Genomic DNA, 20,347 nt, shown 5'->3' with positions numbered 1-20,347 from the left:
GAAGAAAAAAATGAAGAAATAAGGGAAATTATACATTGTCTGCTTCTTTTGAACATAGTCTTATCATGTGATATACTTTAGAAATATTAGACGTCAATTTCTTTAAAAACTTTCTTTCGGCAGCATTACCTCATAAGCATTTTGCCTAATTTTATAAAGCATCTACAGATCAGGGATCTGGCCTATGTTTTATTATTTAAAAAAAAATTCCAGTAAATGAGGTTTTCAGTTTACACTTATGAAGTCAAAATGTCAAGATGACTCAAAAACATTAAATTGCAAGTGAACTTTGCAGATTTGATTTGGTAAAGATAACACAAGATTCAGTGAGACCGTGTGTCTACAATCTGCCTGCGTGAGCAATCAGATCCATCCAGGAAGACAGCATCAAAGGCCAGACCCACACCACTTCTGCAAATACCTGGGGTGGAATTAACGTAATAGAATTTAATAGTTTCCTCAAAAAAAAGTCAAAGCATGTGGGAAATATTACAGAGTATCTCCTCTAATGAGAATCTCAGTGAGTCATAATTTGTGGAAAGCATGCACTTCGGGGTGAGGCCCACAACAAATAAGTCTCCACAGAGCTCCCACTTCCCATTTCTTTCTACCCAGAGGCAGGATTACTGAGGACAAAGATTCCCTGGTCAGGTAAATGGAAATGTCTTAACACAAAGATTTAAGTTATGTCAAGGAACACATTGGAACCTGATGCATATTGCACATGAACAGCTCTTCACTCCGAGACCTTTCTGGAAGGGATTTGAGCAATGCACTCCATATGTGTCCAGAAGAAATAAATGTAATGAAATTGGAGATTTATGGAGTGGGAGGATTGAAAGTCTTGGATGTATGATCCAGGTGTTGAAGCTGAGCTAGGATGTGACAATCTCAACCACCCATCAGTGGGCACTCCACATTCCTCTCTCCTACAAAAAGATCCATGGTTGAGGAAGGTGATGTATTAAAATCAGTCAACACCTCCTTCCTGACCACCACTCATCATTTCATAGTGTTAAGAAAAATGGAAGCTATAGAGAGAGATTGGTCTCTTGGACCCTCTTGGAATCCTACCTACAAAATCCTGAATACCTTTACTCTGAAATTCCTATGACCATTGGCTATTTTGCTTCTCATAGTAGCCGCCAGTCTGATTGCTCTCACCCTCTTTGTAGCCAGTGCTACAACTGAAGTGTCTGTCTTCCTGCTGCATCAAGATAAGCCTGCATCTTCTACCTGGAAACCTGATTTTTTTCTAGAAAGCCCTCTCTAATCCTGGAATCTCGGGGACTCTGGAAATGCCACAATTCATAAATGCGTTTATTTCTGCAGCTCTTTTGCAGAGTTCTCCCAATGAAGACTACAAGCAGCAAGTGACACACCAGCCCTGAGGTTCTATCTCTTCCTGGCTAAGCCCTTGGAACCAGGACCTGTCCTTTCCACACTTGCTTTACAAGAGCCACATGTAATTATATAACTGCTCTCTGCATCATCTAGGCCACAGGAGAGATCAGAGGTCCATGCTATCTGCATGGCTTTACCCCTCGAAGCCCCTCTAAAGCTATAACTGTGATCCTCAGAACCCTTCAGAAGTTGCAGAGTCTAAACCATGTGAATCAGAAATGATAAGCTTCTTGGGCCTCCCCGGTGGCGCAGCGGTTGAGCACTGGGCTGCAAAGCTGCCCGCAGCCTCTGCAGCGCTGGTTCGAACCCCGGCTGCCGGCGAGGGTCCCGCATGGCACGCAGACCTCTCCTTCTTCTGCACCCACTGCTCCCCTCAGCAGTGTACTTCGTCAGTCTGCCTGTTCTGCTCCCCACTCTGGCTCTGGTGAATTCTCTTACCCTCCTGTGCTTCTGACTGTACCCAGTGCTTGTATAAATAAATAAATAAATATTAAAAAAAGAAAAGAAATGACAAGTTCTTCTCCACCTCAGATGAATATCTTCTGACTCCTACATTATCTCAGCAGCCGGGTAATTATGGTATGTGGGGCTGTGGTAAATATTTTTCTCAGGACCCTATCTTTTATTTTTGTTTAATTTATTGATATTTAAAGTGTTTTATAATGTTCATGGGGATATGTGAGGTAGAGTGACCTTTCCGTGACTATTTTAAATGAGCTGAGGAGTAATGCATAGGTGTTTATTGTGCAATCAATGCACATGAAGATTCCTCATCCAGTTCCACCATTCTTGTGGTCCAATTATGTGTGATTCAGTCAAAAAAATATGCCCCAGCCAGCAGAGGTGATCCAGGCTATCCTCCTGGAACTGGGCTCACCTTAGGGAGCTGGGAAACCCCACAGACAAAAGCTCTGAAGTTCTTGGGGATCTATTCGACCCTACACCTGGGCCAGGACCCATTTGGGCTGTAGTGCAGGCTCAGTGTGCCATGTTCAGACAGCATGCTAGACACCACGGTATCACTTAGAAAGTTTTGAGGATGTAATCCAAAGTGTAAGGCCTCATGAGACAGATCTTTCTCAGGGGGTCAGGACAGTGCAATCTACTACATACACACGTGTTCCTTTCTACTGGTTTGGGGGCTAATCTCTTTCAAGTTGTGAAGGCATAAAAATATAAAAGTAAGTTTCAGGAATGAGAATTTTTTTTAAAGGATACTGCTCATTTTTCCCCAGTCTCTGCTCTTCTAGAATCTTCTTTTCCCAAGTGTCTGCTACTGACAATTCCACTCTCCTTGCGACCTGATCTTTTCACCCGAAAGCAGAAAAGATCCAATTGGATGGGCTAATCCTCATCTGATAAATGTTCCGCTTCAGTCACACATGGCCAGAAGAGAAAGATCTGTCACTTTAAAAGCCCATCATCATTTTTCTGAGGCAATCGTGTTCCTGGCAGATACTACGAGACTTCAGCAATGTCCAATACAAGGTTTTTGACCATTTTATAAGCTCTCGCTTCCAAAAGCGCAGTTCCAACTTCACTTTACCATCAATAATGTGTGAGCATACCCCTTTCTTAGTATATTTAATAACAATGAGGAGACATTCTTACAAATGATCAGCTCTTGTGGTTGACAAAAATGCTAGTGTAGTGTTTAATAATGTACATGAAAATTTCTTATTAGTAATATTGGCCAGTTTACCATATTCTTCCTATATTTTCTCTATGGTGGGTGATCTGTTTTGCTTCCTTACTCCTTTGCTTATTTAGAGCCAAGTGTTTTTCTTGTCCATTTGGATGAGTTAATCATAAGCTAGAGGTATCGGTCATTTGTCCTATTTATGGTGAATCTTTTCTTTTCCCCTTCCCCTTTCTTCTTTGCTCGCTTTTAAATATTGGGCAAATTTATCTTTTGATGAAGACCATTTCAGAATTTTTCAAATGATCAAAACTATTAAGTTTTTTCCTTCATAATTTATTCCATCCCTTTTATTTTCATGTTTATTTCACAGATTAAACTATGAAAAGCAATGTTGTTGCTGTTTTTGTTTTGTAGATTTACAAAACATCTCAAATTCCCTCTGGTTTTGCATTATTTTAAATGTGTATACCCTAAAAAAGTGAAGTAAATAACTCTGGGATTATTTTCTAGTAAAATAAGAATCTAAGTTAACTGCTTTAACCAGTAGCCTATCTTTCACTTGTATTACTTTACTAACAAATCTTGTTCAAAATATTTGAAGTTATCCCTTTTCTCTTACATATTTCTATAGAAAGTAGTATTGGGCCTCCCCGGTGGCGCAGCGGTTGAGCACTGGGCTGTGAAGCTGTCCGCAGCCTCTGCAGTCCCACATGGCACGCAGACCTCTCCTGACTCACCCGCTGCTCCCCTCAGCAGTGTATTTCGTCGGTCTGCCTGTTCTGTTCCCCACTCTGGCTCTGGTGGATTCTCTCATCCTCCTGTGCTTCTGACTGTACCCAGTGCTTGTATAAATAAATAAATAAATCTTTAAAAAAAATAAGAAAGTATTTGTGTCTCAGTGATGGCTCTTAGAGATTGTATGGATTGGCTACTAGTACTAAAGTAAAAAGGTGATATTCACAGGTTATTCAATAAAAAAAAGCTGTGAATCAAAACAGACATTAGTTTGATTTTGTGTCATAATCAACAAAACATATCACATAAAACATATAACTAGAAAAGTCTCCAGCTTTTGCTTTAATTTCACACTTCATACATTTCACAATATTTACAAGATATTCATTTTGATTGCTTCATAATTAAGGAAGGGAGAATCACAATTCTGCCAGATGGTTAAATACATCAGAGGATTTCAGTTCTCAGTTTCCTAGTTTGAAAGAAAGTAAGCAGTTTTTATTCCCAATGTCAATTCTTTATAAAAACCATAGGCTTTGCTTACTTCACATATTAGACATTTAGAATGACATACAAGCCAAAAATAATCTTGTTATTCAGTTAACACTCTTACACTCTTACTTGGCTATATGACAGCTGCTACATTGCTATATTAAAAAATCAATTTATAATAACGTGGTTGTCCAGTCAGCTTTTGTTCTTTGCTTTCTTCCTCCTAGCTACTCTTCTCTCTTCCCTCCTCCTAGCCTTCCTTTTTTTCACTCAGATACATTACATGAGAGAACATTGATCTACACACATCATTAAGAATAAGTGTCCTTGAGAACAATGGCTAAATGAAAATAGGAAAGAAATGCTATATGGAATCTCTTATTATGTAGAAGTCATCACAATCAGACACTTGTTTGTGAACGCTGCGCTTCAGGAACTGAAACAAGTATTTTTCTTCACTGAAAATCCCAATGTTCACAGGAACAGACAGCAACATAAGCAAAATGTTCCCCATATCACAGAGGAACCACAGGCCTTCCGAGGAGTACTTCAGTGAACTGGAGTCCTTATGTGAAAAGGTGCAGCCGCAGACCTTTGGCCACTGGAAATTTCTGGTACCCACGTTTTGGGATGTACCTTCCTCATGTGGAAGTGGATTCCTCCAACAAACCCACGGCTCTGTTTAGTCATTTTACAAAAACTCTTCAGAGAATCTGAGGTTGAAATTTTAAGCAAACAAGGGATGATGTCTTATGAGTACATCCAGGAAAGAGGATTCTTCAGAGCCACAACAACTATTTTGAGGACAACTTTTTCCCCGCGGCCCTTACTAATTTGTTTTGAAGTTATAAGGAAAGACCCCTGGATAAAGTGCTTTTCCAGTTTCTAGTTTCAAATCTAAGAAAGAAAATTTATCGACCTTCAGAAAGATGGAAACTCAGTGTGAAAGTTTGTTTGAGGGCAAATGAGTTGGAATGGCTGTTGTTGATTTTTTTAACAATGTAACTACACAAATGGAGAAAAGTTAAATCATCATGTTAGCAAATCCAGAGTTCACTTCAGTGATGTGGAGAGCTATGCTTGGTAAAAGCATAAAGGAAATTTGGGAAAAAATAAGGGTCAAAAATAAAAAATCCTACACCACCCAAAGAGTTTGCCTTCCTTTTCTTGATTACTTCACTTCCATAAATAAGGAGAATCAAGGAACTTCAGTCACCTCTATTCTCTCATTTTGTGCCCAAATATTAATTAAAAATCTAAGATTGTACAGTGATTTACTTGCTAGACTAAAGAAAGTAAAATTAAAATTCCTTAAGATAGAAAATGTTTTTTAAAACATGTTTAAAAAAAGGCAAGCTGATTTTTCCCCATTATAGTCATATCAAGAAGTGAAAGAGGATTGTAAACCAAAAATACCTGAAATTTTTATTTTAGTAAGAATATATATACTATTTCACAACTGATGGTTAGATGACAGCACAATCTTTCAAAATCCTCACCTTGAATAAAAAAAGGCATAAATACATAACTATTTGGGAAAAAATTACCTTTCTGTGAGGCACAAGGACAAATGTATTAAAGATGTGTTTTACATTGTTACGTCCACCATGGACACATTAGAGCTTGAAAACTCACCGGTCATTGGACTGTGCCCTGGAAAGTCTCTTTAGGCTATTTATTACTTCCTTTCCATAAAAAATAAGAAAAGAAAGAAGCAGGTTAACAGTGAAAGCCTCTACTCAGGAATCTGGGTATGCTTTTATGATGGACTCATAGGCTGGTGGAGGTGGTGTGGAGAGGCCAAGGCGGAGACTGTTACTGGACCAGTGGAAATCAGGACGGCTCAGACTGTGGAAGGTGTTGACAGCAGAAGAGGCACTGGAAGTAGGGAGAGTCATCAGCTGACTGTCTGTTTCCACGGGAAGTGGTGGGCTTTGCAGGAATGGATGGAATGTTGAAGCCCTGAAGCTTGATTTTCTTGGAAAGGAATTTGCTGGATCCATGGAAGCTTGTCGCTGGAAGGTGAGGCTGGCCAAGCTGAGGTTGCTTCGACGTTCACAGCCGCTGTGACGGTAAAACCCAGTCCTGTTGAGGCCATGGGTGTAAGAAGACCTGGATCGCCGGCTTGAACTCCACTGTGAGATGGGGGCACTGGCCCTTCTTCGAGACAGACAAACAAACAGAGCCCAAATAAATCCTCCGATGACAAGCCCTATTGCCATAGACACTGTGAAGGATATTATAAGATCCTCTGAAACAAAGGAGACAAATAGGTCATTTGACTTGTCAGAGGGTATTCAACCACAAACACAACTTGGGGTAAAGTCCAAACAATTAACTATTAGAATGCAGGATTAATTTCAACAGATTTTGAATTAGCGAAGTTGAAGATGGTGCTAGGTGGACAGGAAAAAATCAGCTGTAGGGCTCCACTACGCTTGTGTTATTTTATCATCTTTAAGAAATAAGTAACAAATAATCTCATTGGTTAGAAAAGAATATTTTCTTGGTTCATACATTTTTATAAGGTTGTAAATGTAGTCCAAAGGCTATTTCCTCTTGAGTTACAGTGCTTGCTAATGGACCAAAAATTTATAAAGAATTTCAGTCACACTGACTTTGCGTTTTCCTCTATCTGTTTTCATCAACCCCACTGATGTCTCCCACCTGCAGACTTCATGGTGTCTCACTTCCTGCACCCACTCTGAAACAGGAAGTGCTGAGGAAAAACCATCTGGTGGGTTGACTGATTTATGGTCTGTTTCCTGAGCTCCTGGGGTGTCACCTGTGTCTCTGACACAGCGATGACATGACCTATGCAGACAATTGGGCTTTTTCTTAGTTGCAAGTTCCACTTTACGCTGCTATCACGGCTCTGTTGTGAAAATGAAATTCCTGTTCCCTGAATCTCCATGGAATCTCTGCTAGACAGCAGTATCCTCCAATTCACAGACCTTGTCCAGTTTCCTGTTCTGCGGGGAAAACCCTTTCCCCAAATGGAAATTCTACCTTGGTCTTCTTGTAAATTACAAATGTATTAGTGGATGAAACAGTTGAAAGCCCCTAATTTGAGTGGGTAGTAGATAGATGGATATTAGAAGATACCTCCAGCCTTACCATCCTCTGCATCCCCCACCTCCAGCCATGATCTGATGCACTCTCCCTAAGCCTGCCATTCCCTCTCAAACTCTATTTTTCCATATATTTTTGCTTATATCTGGATGTGACTTTAAAATGTCTGCCTGGGAAGCTCATTCTCTGAAACCCATTTCAATTGTTGGATAAAGATTCTTAACTTCCACAAACAAAAGTTGGTTACTGTTGAGTAGAAAAGTAAATTATCCTGTGCAATTGCTTACCCCAGGATTTGCATTGAGAAAACTATATACTGTGAGCTAATTAAGGTAGTGATGTTGAGGACTTGGGGAAAATAGTGGAAGGGCTGCAAATGCTTTAAGTTCTTCCTGTTAAGAGGTAGAGTCTATTTCCCCTCACCCTTGAAGCTGTACTGGCTTCTTGTCATGCTTTGACTAATGGATGCAAGTTCAATCAGCCTAAGCTTGAAGAGGGTTTTCAGCTTCCATTCTGGCTGTTCTTGGGAGCCCTGCAATTGCCAACATAATGAGAAAACCCAGGGTAGCCTCCAGGATGATGAGTGCACATGGCCCAGTTACTCCTATTGCCCTAACCAAGAGTCTGCTACCCTCAAACATATGAATTGACCATCCTACATCATTCAGAGAATAATCAACCCAAAGACTGAGATGACAAATGAGAGAAGACCAGTGGAAAATCCATTAAGCTGATCCCAGCCCAAATTGCCAACCCAAAGAACTGTGATCTAAGTTAATGACCATTTTTAAATCACTATTTTGGGGGGATGGGTTGTTATACAGCAAAGGCTATTGAATTCAGGGCACCAAACTCAACTCTATCCCTAATGTGTTGTGTGATTTTTAGGAAATTTGTTTAGATTCATTGATACTTTAAATGAGTTAGAATTTATGATTGCCTACATTGTTTCCAGTATGTTGTTGTAATCTAGGGCATTATATAAAAAATCTGATATGCAGAAATAACAAAATAATCCAATGTTAATAAATATGTAAGAAAAATTATTGCTCCTTAATTTTGTTACACATTTTAGTGCCCTTCCACCTTATATTTATCTCCCGTGGAAATACTATATTTATTGCATCTTACTTTGACAATTATCTTCAAAAATACTTAAAAGGGCCTCCCCTGGTGGCCAGGTGGTTGAGCACCGCGCTGTGAAGCTGTTCGCAGCCTCTGCAGCACCGGTTTGATACTGGCCAGCCGCCGGTGAGGGTCCCACATGGCGCGGCAGACCCCTCCTGTCTTGCCTGCTGCTCCCCTGAGCAGTGTACTTCATCAGTCTGCCTGTTCTGTTCCCTGCTGGTGAATCCTCTCACCCTCCCGTGCTTCTGGCCTGTACCCCAGTTCTTGTATAAAATAAGTAAAAATCTTTAAAAAAAACTTATATCAAAATCCTCCAAAACAGTTGTTTATATCAAATCTACACAATTAACTTTTTATAATAGGAAAGTGATTTCTGAATTAGAAGATGATTTTAAGCAAATCTGTTAGACCCAGTATTTTCCAAAATTTATCTCACAAAAATAATATTGAACTCTAGCTTTAAAATGCAATCTCTTGTGATATGGATTTCACAGTTAGACACTAACTGAAAAAAAAAAAACAAATAAATATAGTCAGACCTTAAACTTAGCCTTATTAGTAATAAAGTAACATTCAAAATTAATTTACAACTACCAGTGCCCCAAATATTTGGAACCTTAAAAAAAGAAGTTACAGGAATTCAGGGCTGCCAAGAAAATAGTAGCCCTGTAAATCAGAATTTCCCAAGATTTTTTTTTAAAACAACAAAATCAATCAATAAAACTGTACAAAACCCATGCCTTCAGCATAATGAGAAGACAAAGAATACCCCAGCTTCAAATGACCTAGAAAATTAACAATGAAAAATAGATGGACACCAACACATTATCGCCTATGTTTTTGTTATCCACACACCTCTGAGGTGGGGAGGTGCCATTTTCCTCACCCACACTTACACACAACCGCCCCAATTACAAGTCTTAGTGTGCCATGAACTAGAATTCCTGAGTGGAAGCAGCTGAAAAGGACCAAGGTGGGTATATAAAAGCAGAAGGAATGAAGAAGGGCAGGAGGAGACATGTGGAGGAAAGGCATGTAGAGATATTTGGAAGAGCTGCTTGGAAGAGAACTGTGGAGAAGATGCTTGCGGGTAGGTTGCTCCTGGTTCTTGGCAGAAACAATGGCAATTATCTTGATGTGTATATTTTGAATTTTGACTTTCTTTTCTGCCTCCGCTCTCTTGGGCCTTTCTAACCCCTTTTTAGTAGTTCCCTACTTCTAACTTCTGGCAAGCTTTTGGGCCTCATCCACCCCACTTTGGGCCAAGTCTTTTTGACTGGGCATTTGTCCAAGAGAGAATGGATCATTTTTGGAGTAAACTATTATTTGAAATCCCTTCTCAAACTATTATTTGAAAAGGTATTCTATTCCATTAGGCCAATGACTATAAGAAAGACTTGTAAGGGCGTCAGGAATGTGAAGCTGTGAAGGGCAGTTTTGGGAATTAATCCCTCCTTAAAGAAGGGTCAAGAATCCAGTCCCTAAAGATCATATCTTGTATGGTTGTATTTACTTGAAGTGTACAGAACAGGGAAACTATGGAGAGAGAAAGTAGATTGGGAGTCGCCTAGGGCTGGGGTGGGGTGGGAGGAAATAGGAGGGATCGCTAATGGGACAATTTTTTTTTTAGAACGAAATGTTCTGAAATTAGATTGTGATTGAGGTCACCAACTCTGTTACTATAGTAAAAGACATTTGTATACTATAAGTTCATGAATTATATGGCATGTGAATTACATCTCAATAAAGCTATTTTAGGATTTTTTAAGAAAAAAAATTTAAAACAATCAAAGGACACACAATCCTTCCTTCACATCTGACCTTTAAAAATAGAAAGTTCAACCAGTAAAAACACTACACTTTGTCACACTAATGAAAAGAGCGCTCTAGAATGACTCCTGGGGTTCTGGCGTGGGCAGGCCAGGGTGAAATTGGTGTCAGTCATTCAGAGAAGAAAGGTAAGACTGGGAATGAAAGTAAACATGACATTAGAAAATTGTCAACTTTGGGTGCTCATGGGATATTTGTTGGGAGTTAAGTAAAATATTCTGGAGTTACGTAAATGAGGAGTTACGTAAAAGAAGAGCAAAATTGGGTATCTTCAAGCTGTAAGAGAGTTTCAACCAACCGTGCAAAGCACTTAGGAAAAAAGTAAGTGCTGTGTTTGTAGAAGTTATTTGAAAATAGAATTTGAGGAAAATCTGAATTTAATGCAAAGTTGAAAACAAAGAAGCAAAGGAGTAATCAGGAAGGTCAGAGCAGACAGGAATGTTTAGATTTGTAGCCTGAGGGCCCAGAGATATTTACATATTCATTTGTTCAACATATAAAGCACCCATTAGATTCCAAGTTGTGCTGAGTATATAAATAAGAAGACAAGGCCTCAGTACTGGAAGAGTTTACCTGCTAGAACACTTCAATCAAGGCAAGACAAAGTCCTATTAGGCTGTCAATCAGGGGTCATTGGGCATTTTGCCCAGAAAAGGTGGAGGTCAGGGGATGGAAAGTCAAGAGTATCCCCTCTCCACTGGGGACTAGAGAGCAAAACTGGAGGGTGGTCTCAGTTACCTCTCAGGAAGGATAAAAGACCAAGGAAGTCTTAATCTCTGATAGACTAGTGGCACAGCAGGGAGGAGAGTGTAGCAGGTTTGAACACTCCTGTCTTGCCTCAGCCCTGAATAACAATAGCTCAGTCTGGGGAGTGACAGAATACGAAAAAAAAAAAAAAAAGTTGGTCATTGAGAAATGTAAGGACAAAAGAATATAAAAAACCTATTCCAATGGATGAAACCATAATCGAAATAAGGTACTACAGTGGTGATGGTGTAAATGAGACCTAGACCTAGGAATCTTGTTCCCAAGATTTAAATTATAATGATATTTTTAGTGGTAATTTAATAATCAGACTGAATCATAATGTTTTAGAAAAATTTAGTCTGCTTACATCGTGATATTTACATGCCTTTGACATTTTATGTAATAGTTTATGAAAGAATAGATATACTCAAACAAAAGAAATGTTTTATTTATCCCATAAAAGAAATGCTTTATTTCTTGAGTGCCTTGTAATAAAACGTTAATGTAAAATAAAAGTGAAGAACTAAAATGCATACAAATTTTACCAATTTAATACCAAAATTTGGAAGTCTGTGAAATCTACTATAAACAGATGTGTTTGACAAAACCAGGGTGGGACTCCCTGGTTGCCTAGGCATTAATTCTCAGCACTATGAAGTCAGGGAGCTGACTCACATGGCACAGGAGACCTCTCCTGTCTCCTCGCTGTTCCCCTCAGCAATGGATTTCAGTAAATCTGCCTGTTCTGTTCCCCAATCTGTCTCTGGTAAATCCTTACACCCTCTGCAACTCTGGCCTATACCCCAGTCTTCTATGCATAAATAATAAATCTTTTTTTAAAAGGTGGAAAAAAGAATATTATGTATTCTACAGATATATTTCCCTAAATCAAAATATTTTATGTATCAATAACTTCATGCAAAGAATCATGTAATGATGGCATTTCAGCTAAAACAAACTTGAAAAATGGCTTGACTCACACTCTTCAATTGATTGATTTCAAACAGAGGTTAAGGTCTATATGGTAGAACACTTGATTTAATTTAATAATTGATTATTGACAACTAGCACTGAGCTCTATTGCTTAACATTCATGAATGACATATAGCAAGAAGATAAACACTCAGCAAATCTTATGCCCTTGCTTAAATGCAGAAAGTTTTAATATTCAAAAAATATGTACATATATCCTTTCTTTTGTGTACAAACTTTAATGACTGCTAGGGTATGATTTCTTATTTGTAAAAATCTCAGGACATAAGCAAGTATAATGGCTGAGACTAAAGCTATATATTCACTTTATTTCAGTTAACTAGAGATAGAACCAGAATCTTAAATGAGAAAATAGGTACAGCTACCATATCTAGATGTTATGAGTCCTTATATATGGTCTCAGTATATATACCTTTTGAATTGCTCTACCACAGTGTCTTCTGACAAATAAAATGGACTCAATGGATTATTTATAGTGGAAAATAGCATAAGGTTCAATATTAAGGAAAAAACCTCAGAAACTTTTTAAACGAATAATCAAGGAAAAATAATTTCTCTATTAAAGTGATTGAGAAAATTAAAGAAAACTGGAATTCATAGAGTGAGAGATATATTTGTATGCTAGAGGACTATTTGATTTCCAAAATACATTAGAATTCTGATATAAAAAAATAAATGTAATCTCCAGGTTCCCATTAACAAGTTATTAAAAATATATAGTCAACAAACAATACCTTCTTATGTGACAATTTCAGTTGTGTGTAAAAAAGATTCTTTTCATTTTTGCACAATGTATGCTTTTTCTCTTAAAAAATACATAAAAAATGAAGAGGCTAGATCAATACTACCTAAAAAAAAAAAGATTGTTTCCTAAAACTGAAATAATATTCTCAAGAAAACAATTTGACAATAAATCTATATCGATTATATCTCTGTTTTGATCATATAGATGTATTGTCTGTACCGAAAATTTGGGGAAATGGAGGGCAGAGTGGATAATTAGGACTCAAAATATATGACCGTTGTAAATAAGACTGGATGAGGTATATAGATATTTAAGAAAAATTAAATGATAAATTTTAATTGTAACAAGGATCATGAGATTAATATGTATGTTATTTAAATTTTGAGTAAACTTTGAGTGAATATCAATTTTGAGTGATAAGAGGGAGCTACAGAAATTGTAAAAATGAAAGAAAAAATTATCAGCTCCCTTGAGATGGATTTACTTAATTATTTTAATCAGTTGAGTACATATACCATGAAAAAGACCTTCTAACCCATGAAATTAGCCAAATATTTATTTTAGAAGTCACTGCACCAATTATTATGCGCTGGCTTTATGTGCAGAATGTTTTAATAGTTACAAATTATAATGACAGTGAGACTTACTGAAACACATGGTAAAACCTTATTTATCTAGTTAAGCTTCTGCAAATCCAAATTGCAAAAATAAGTGTAGACATGCAGAAAAACAATAAGAAAGAAATGTCAATAGTCTATTTCAGAGTGGTGTTCCAGAGTTATTTTTATTTAACTAATGATTCTTCTGACCTAAGCCGTAGAATCCAGAAAATATATAATAAATTTTTGCATTGTATTTCTGTTCTTCAATATGCTATAAAAGAAAGTGGACCTGAAAAATTGGCACAGATAGTCCCTTTAAAAGGAAAGTTTGCCTTCCTTTAATCTCAACGAACTTAGGGAAAGAAAAATGAGTCCCAATTTTACTTCATGTGAGACAAAATATTTACTTTTAAAAATACAGATTTCCCTCTGAATGCAAAAGGAACAAACTTTAGCAGTAAGGTGTGGCCTATAAATGAACTAGTGTTTTACTAATTTATAGCATGTGTCTATGTAACTACCAAGTAGTTAACACGTAAGTCCTCAATGAATGAAAACTATTCCTAGTAATAGTTTTATAACTTAACGAAGTCATTTGACCCTTCGTGACCTAATAATAATGACCACTACAGTGCCTCTTCAGTCTAAAATTCTAATATAGAATCTGATTTCCAGTAAATCAAATCAATGACTCAAATTCTGTCCATGAGTGTGAAAATTTAGTAGAGATCACCATCTAGTGGCTTTGAGTTGAATCATCCCAGTACCTGAAAAGTGATTTTATCAGTGTCAGCTGCCTGGAACAACCGAATTATCAATCAATTCACAAAGGTTTTTGCAATGGTAAGAATCATATGCTCAGCTATTACCGCAAAAGCATGGCTATTATTGGCAGCCTAGAATATACAGATGGAAGTTATCATCAGTAAGACTTGAAAAAAAATTCTATAGGAAGAATAATATTTACAGCACAGAAAACTTAATTATAGTAATTTAAACACATACTAAGTATTTTCTATAAGTATGTCATCTTTCAGAAAATCCTATTGAGTCTGATTTTACAAATTACCCAGAATTCAATTCTTATTACCTGCATAGTTGGCTACTGTCATTTCTGACCTGGCATATTGCAAGTCTTTGAATTGGTCTTCCTACTTCTCCCTCTCCCCCTCAACTGCTTTTTTTTCTCAGTATAGTAGCCAGATTGTTTGAGCCAGGGTCTTTGAAGACGTAAGTCAAATGACATCATTACTCTTTTCTAAATTCTCCATTTCCTAAGTAAAAAGAAATTCCTAAAAATGGCCTTAAATTTCCAACTTGACCTGTTCCTAATTATCTGTGTTAATTTCTACTCTTCTTCTGGTTCAGTCAGCATCATCCTCACTCCCTCACCACTGTTTTGTTTTTTTTTTAAGATTTATTTATTTATGCATACAAGAACTGGGGTACAGGTCAGAGGTGTGGGGAGTGAGAGGATTCACCAGAAACAGAGTGGGGAACAGAACAGGCAGATTGACTGAAATACACTGCTGAGGGGAGCAGCGGGTGAGTCAGGAGAGGTCTGCTGTGCCATGTGGGTACTCCCTGGCTGGGGATCGAACTCATGCTGCAATCGCTGTAGATAGCTTCATAGGTTGCATCCCAACCAAGGAGGCCCCCTCCTTGCCATTCTTTAAATATTCCAGGTGTGCTCCTAACATAGGGTCTTGCACTGATTCTAACTTAGTTCTGAAATTCTTTCCTTCATCACGGTTGATTCCAGGTGTTTGCTCATGTGTTACTCTTTGAGGCCTACCCTAAACACCCCATTTAAAATTTCATCCATCCCCACCTCTGATGCCAATTGCTGCTCTTGATTTTTGTTCATCTTTCCAGATTAATGGAAAATAGACTCATTAATTTATCATCTAAGTGAAAAATAAATGAGATCATAGTTGTCACAGACAATGTAAGAGTCATTACTTCTGAAAGCTGAAATAATTTGCATATAAATGTTTAGCAAAACTTTCATGAAAGAAGTAAAATTTTGAGATATCATTTTGTATATGAGTGTGGGACAAATAAGCAAAGGTTGGGAGATTTGGAAGTAGTTTTGACCAAAACCAAAAATTAAGCATAATATAAATGTACGTATTCAATATATTGCTAAAGTAGGTTAGTTAAATTATTGTTCAAAAGGAATAGGGTAGCACATTCATTTCTATATATGATGACCAACTTTTTTCAAACTACTGAGGACAATTATAAAAAGCCAAGAAAGGAAATATGCCATTGAAAAATATCCAGAGTATCAAGATATTATAGTTAGTAGATGCAAATATGAAAATAACTGTAGCTGATACATGTTTATAAAGTTGGAAATTTTCAGTGGAAAATAGGAACCTATAAAAAAATCAAATAAAAATATTTGATGAAAAACAGAAGATATTTTATCTGAACTGTATAAAAAATTGAAATATCAAAACATTGGAATTGCACCACAAGTCATCTTTAGAGGAAAACATAGTATTAGAGATAATATATTTTTTAAGAGAATGGTTAAAAATCACTGATTGAAGCTTCCATATCAAGAAACTAGCAAAAGACAACTAAGTCAAACAAACACAAAATAGAATATAGTAAATAATTAAAAGGAAGCTAAATTTAATGACACAGAACAGGAGCAAAAAAACTAAAGAAACAGAATTATCAAAGCTAAACATGTAAACAACAAAGAATCCCAATCTTACACAAGCTTTTCCCGATATGGAGAAATAGGGACTATTTCCCAACTTCTTTTAGGATTAGGAATGGGGAGCAGGGAATAGAATTACTTTTTCTAGGTCTGGGGTGCCTGACCTAAAGAGTCTTCCACAGCCTTCAGGGTTGTGGAAGAGCCTTCAACAGTCTATGGAAATATACCTGAATAAGGGCCAGTAGAACAGGGAGACTTACAGCAGGACAAACCATGCCATTTGCAAATGTTTCATGGACCAAAAGAGCCAATTCTATGGAAAGAGACTTCAACAGGGGAGGTAAGCAGGAGAAAGGGCAGTGCCCCCAAATTGATGAGAAATACTTATCAGTAGAGTTCAGCAGAGGTCAAAACTCAATCAAAAACCAAAGTCCATCTCCCTCCTATACTCATAATGTATGACCCCCAGACGCAACCCATCCCTGCCCCAACTTTAGGGAAAATCCTAGGGAAGGAAGAAGAAGACCTGAACCCACTAAATTAAAAACTATGTTAAATTAGGTCAAATGTTACACTGACATTCAGAATTTTATACAAATCTACCTCAAGCCATTCACTTCTCTATAAACATGGATTGTATGTTTATACTTCTGCATATAAGCTAATAATATTTCTCTTGAACTCCCTGAAATTCACCAACTGTGCTTTATTTATATCACTAGCGCCTTACACATTGTCTTATATATAATGGGTCTTATGTATAATTCAATGCTTCTGAGTCAGTGAATGAGCTGTATAGATAAATGAATAAATAAAAGAGTCAGTGAATGCAAAATGAACGACTAAAATGGCCTTCTTAGAAATATCTCCCTATTTGAATCTTACCTGACTTTCTAGGATCAGGTAAAGACTCATTATTTTCTCTAAGAAGGATTTAGGGAGCATTTCTGCCATATATTTTTTTAACTTGTCAATCACTGACATTTACCTTATATCATCTTGTATTATTCCATTACATAGACATATATTAGCATATGTATGGAAACATAACTTCCTCCAAAACATTATTTGAGAACAGACAGGATTATATACAGGCTCCTAAATCAATACCTTTCCTCACTTTGACAAAGCTTGCCAATAGAGGAAAAAAATGCAAAGTAAGTCATGAAGTATAACTAAAAATGTGTCTGTCTTGGGACTCCAAGTATCTAGCAGATGGCAAAGTTTAACCAAACTCATCTACTATGTCATTGGAACAGCACACAGCAAATTCTCACAATCATGCTTTCATGGAAATGATTATGGAGAAGAGAAACGTATTTTTTAAAAAGTGAGAGATGCAAGGTGGTGGTCTTAGTTGGGTTGTCACTCTCAGGCTAATTTTGTTGCACATTCTTGCACTAAATCCTTTAATGCTTATACAACATTTAGTCAATTTTGAGGTGAGGAATATGAAAATGCACACTGTCATTATTGATAATATTTTGATTATAATTATCTTATTTGTTTAACATTCATTAAAGGAAACCAGGAAAATTATATTTGGAAAACACCTTTTTAATGCAGCTTAAGTGTGTTAAGTCTAGGACAGATATGTGGTTAAATGTACAAGTTTTTGAGTTACTCTTTTTTTTTTCCTCTCTAAATTCAAAATGCCAAGCAAATCATTGGTTTTGGAATCAAAGGACTCCATTGCACTACAGTCTTCAAAATAGTATTTTCATAGTCAGTCAATGATTAAAATTTACATGCAAAAAAGAAAAATGGAGATCAACATTCATATTTTAGAAAATGTTTGCATTACTTGCATTTTACATTTAATATTCTTTACCCCAGAGGAAATATCTTTTCCCCAAATCAAAAAACATTATATCTGCTCAACATATTTACATGGGTTTTGTTAATGCTTATCAATGTACCACTTCCCTTATGAAATAATGAACACCATTCATTATTCACATCTATTTTCCATTGTGTTCACATACTAAGACAAAGAAACACAAGCAACTATCTTTAGAACAGTAAGTTTGAATTCCCTCTCAAGCACAAATTTCTATGTTAAAATAACTATTTTTTAAGGATTGTTAAAAATAGATTCCAACTAAACATTCTCTCATTAATTCAGGCTTATTCTAGGATTCTTATCTATTGTTTCATCAACATATAATGAGACTCTCAGTAAATCTGAAATTTAGCCATGAATATCTTAAAAAAAATAGATCTGGCTTTCAAGATTAATCTTTGCTTTACAATTAAAAAATTTATAAAGCTACTTTTGTAATGATGAGTATCATACACACACACTAGTTGATATTTAGCATGTGTTTAACACATTTGCTCAATAACTAAGTGCTTTTATGGCATACTTATATGATTAGATTCCCACATTTCAAAGATTTATTGTCTATTGGTGTCAACCTAGAGTAACTTATTACCTAAGCCACTCTATAATATGCAAGCATGATTTGCTTTTTTGTTAATTTTCAAGTGATTATATTAAAATATTCTCTAATATTTCTCCTTTTTCAGACTTGAATCAAACAAAAACCTTTGACTGTATCAAAGAACTAATTCCTTCCATGCAAACTTCTGTGATGGAGTCACATTGCTGCTCACTTACTTCTCATCAGAGAATTTCCAAAATACCCCTTTGAACTGCAACAGAAAATCTGAAATAGTTCTCCGAGAGATCTGAGCACTTGTTCTGGGCTAGTTAAGTACAGACATAGACTTCTTCCCAGTCTCCATTTTCTCCTTTAAATATTTTTTCTGGATTTAATTCAAAATGTGCTTTTAGTTTTAAAATTTCCCTGAACCCAAAAGTCCACGGGAACTCGGCATTCTAGTCCTAACTCCCTGCATCTCTCATCCTGAACACTGCTAATTTTGACCTCCTCACCATCTCGCTGCTGTTTGTCTGACACAGGAGCTGTGTCTGAACTCAATCCCCAAACACTTTTGAATTTGTTCCCCTTTTCCTGTGATAGGCATCCCTTGCAATATTACATGAGTTGCTATTTGCATTCCACTCTATTTTGTTTTTTTCCTCTAATTTCGGAATGTGATTCCTCATTTTATCTATGTAATCACACTCTAAATTGATTCATTTATATACAGATTTGTTATTTAGATTTACTCTGGCTGTTAAAGAATATAACATTGACAACATCAGTTAAAATAATATGTATAGGAATTCTTGGCTTCATTAAATATACAATCAATTACCTTAAATAAATAAAACTTAACTCTCCAACAAAATTCCAAACAATGATTAATTCCACCTTCTGTTTCCTTTCACATTTTAATCTAATTTTTAATTTATATTTTGTAACACTAGTCAAAATCTATACTTGTCCACATTCCTCTAGAATGTCTCCACAGTCTGCTCCAAAGATATTTCATAAAAGTATACTTTTTAATAGATCTATGAAAACATTAGGTAATCAGTTTACAGTAAGCAAAATGTCTCAGAAATTGCCAGTGCTAGTAAATTATGCATTTTATTTTTTAATTAAAACAGTTGATTTTAAACTAAATCCATTCCATTATTCTCCTTTAGGTTGGCTTTGTTATAATTTCCATCTTAATTAAAAATTAAAAATAGTTAAAGAAAATATCTTACCCCAAAAGTTCTCTGGCCATGGACTCCCTAAACTTGTCGTGTTATTAGCCATAATATCCGCAAGAAACAGAAGAGAGAAGAAGGAAAAGAGAAAGAAAGAAAAGCCAGAATGTCCAAAGCAAGCACTTAGATTCTAGGTCTTTGTGGTTCCGCAGGAGAAAAATAATTTTCACACAACCCCTCATATACTTGTGTTTGCATAAAAGGAAATAAGTGTATCGTGTTTCCTGCTTTTATACTCAAATTAGCAACTGTTTTTCTTATCTTGGAATTCCACATGGTTCCTGAGACACAAAACAATTTCCTTCTCGTCATTTCCTGGCATATTACTAAGTACCCTCCTCTGCCACCTCTGAACTGCTTCAGGGGCAAGAAACTCCCTTTCTGATTCTTTCCCCATCTCCCACCGACACACAAAAGAAGGTTCCAAACTCTCAGTGCAGCCCTGGGCACTAAGCTCATATGGAACAGAGAAATCGACTGCTCTCCAGTGTTTAAAAACCGTATTTAGATAGTAAGTGTGTCTGGAGGGGAAGATTCAGAAATCTACATTCTATTTAAGGACAATTCATTTTATCTAATGCTCATTCTTTAAAAAATCTCAGGAATATTACATTTTTTAACTTGTCTATTTGGTATATTCATTTTGAGGAGTTATTTT

The 20,347-nt window shown here is 36.5% G+C and overlaps 1 protein-coding gene across 1 annotated transcript; it reads right to left on the bottom strand.

The window, feature by feature from the left end:
• Nucleotides 1-6,012: 6,012 nt before the first annotated feature.
• On the bottom strand, nt 6,013-19,871 carry MYCT1 (MYC target 1; the record flags this gene model as incomplete). Its single annotated transcript, XM_084228821.1, has 2 exons — nt 19,687-19,871; nt 6,013-6,524 (listed from the first exon to the last, which is right to left on the bottom strand). The coding sequence occupies exons 1-2, from the start codon at nt 19,736-19,738 to the stop codon at nt 6,013-6,015; spliced, it is 564 nt and encodes a 187-aa protein (XP_084084947.1). The 5' UTR covers nt 19,739-19,871.
• Nucleotides 19,872-20,347: the final 476 nt, after the last annotated feature.

Source organism: Talpa europaea (genome assembly GCF_964194135.1).
Source record: "Talpa europaea genome assembly, chromosome: 2".
Taxonomy (NCBI): Eukaryota; Metazoa; Chordata; class Mammalia; order Eulipotyphla; family Talpidae; genus Talpa; species Talpa europaea.
The sequence above is the reverse complement of the archived record's forward strand: the minus strand, read 5'-3'. Positions and strand labels throughout refer to the sequence as shown.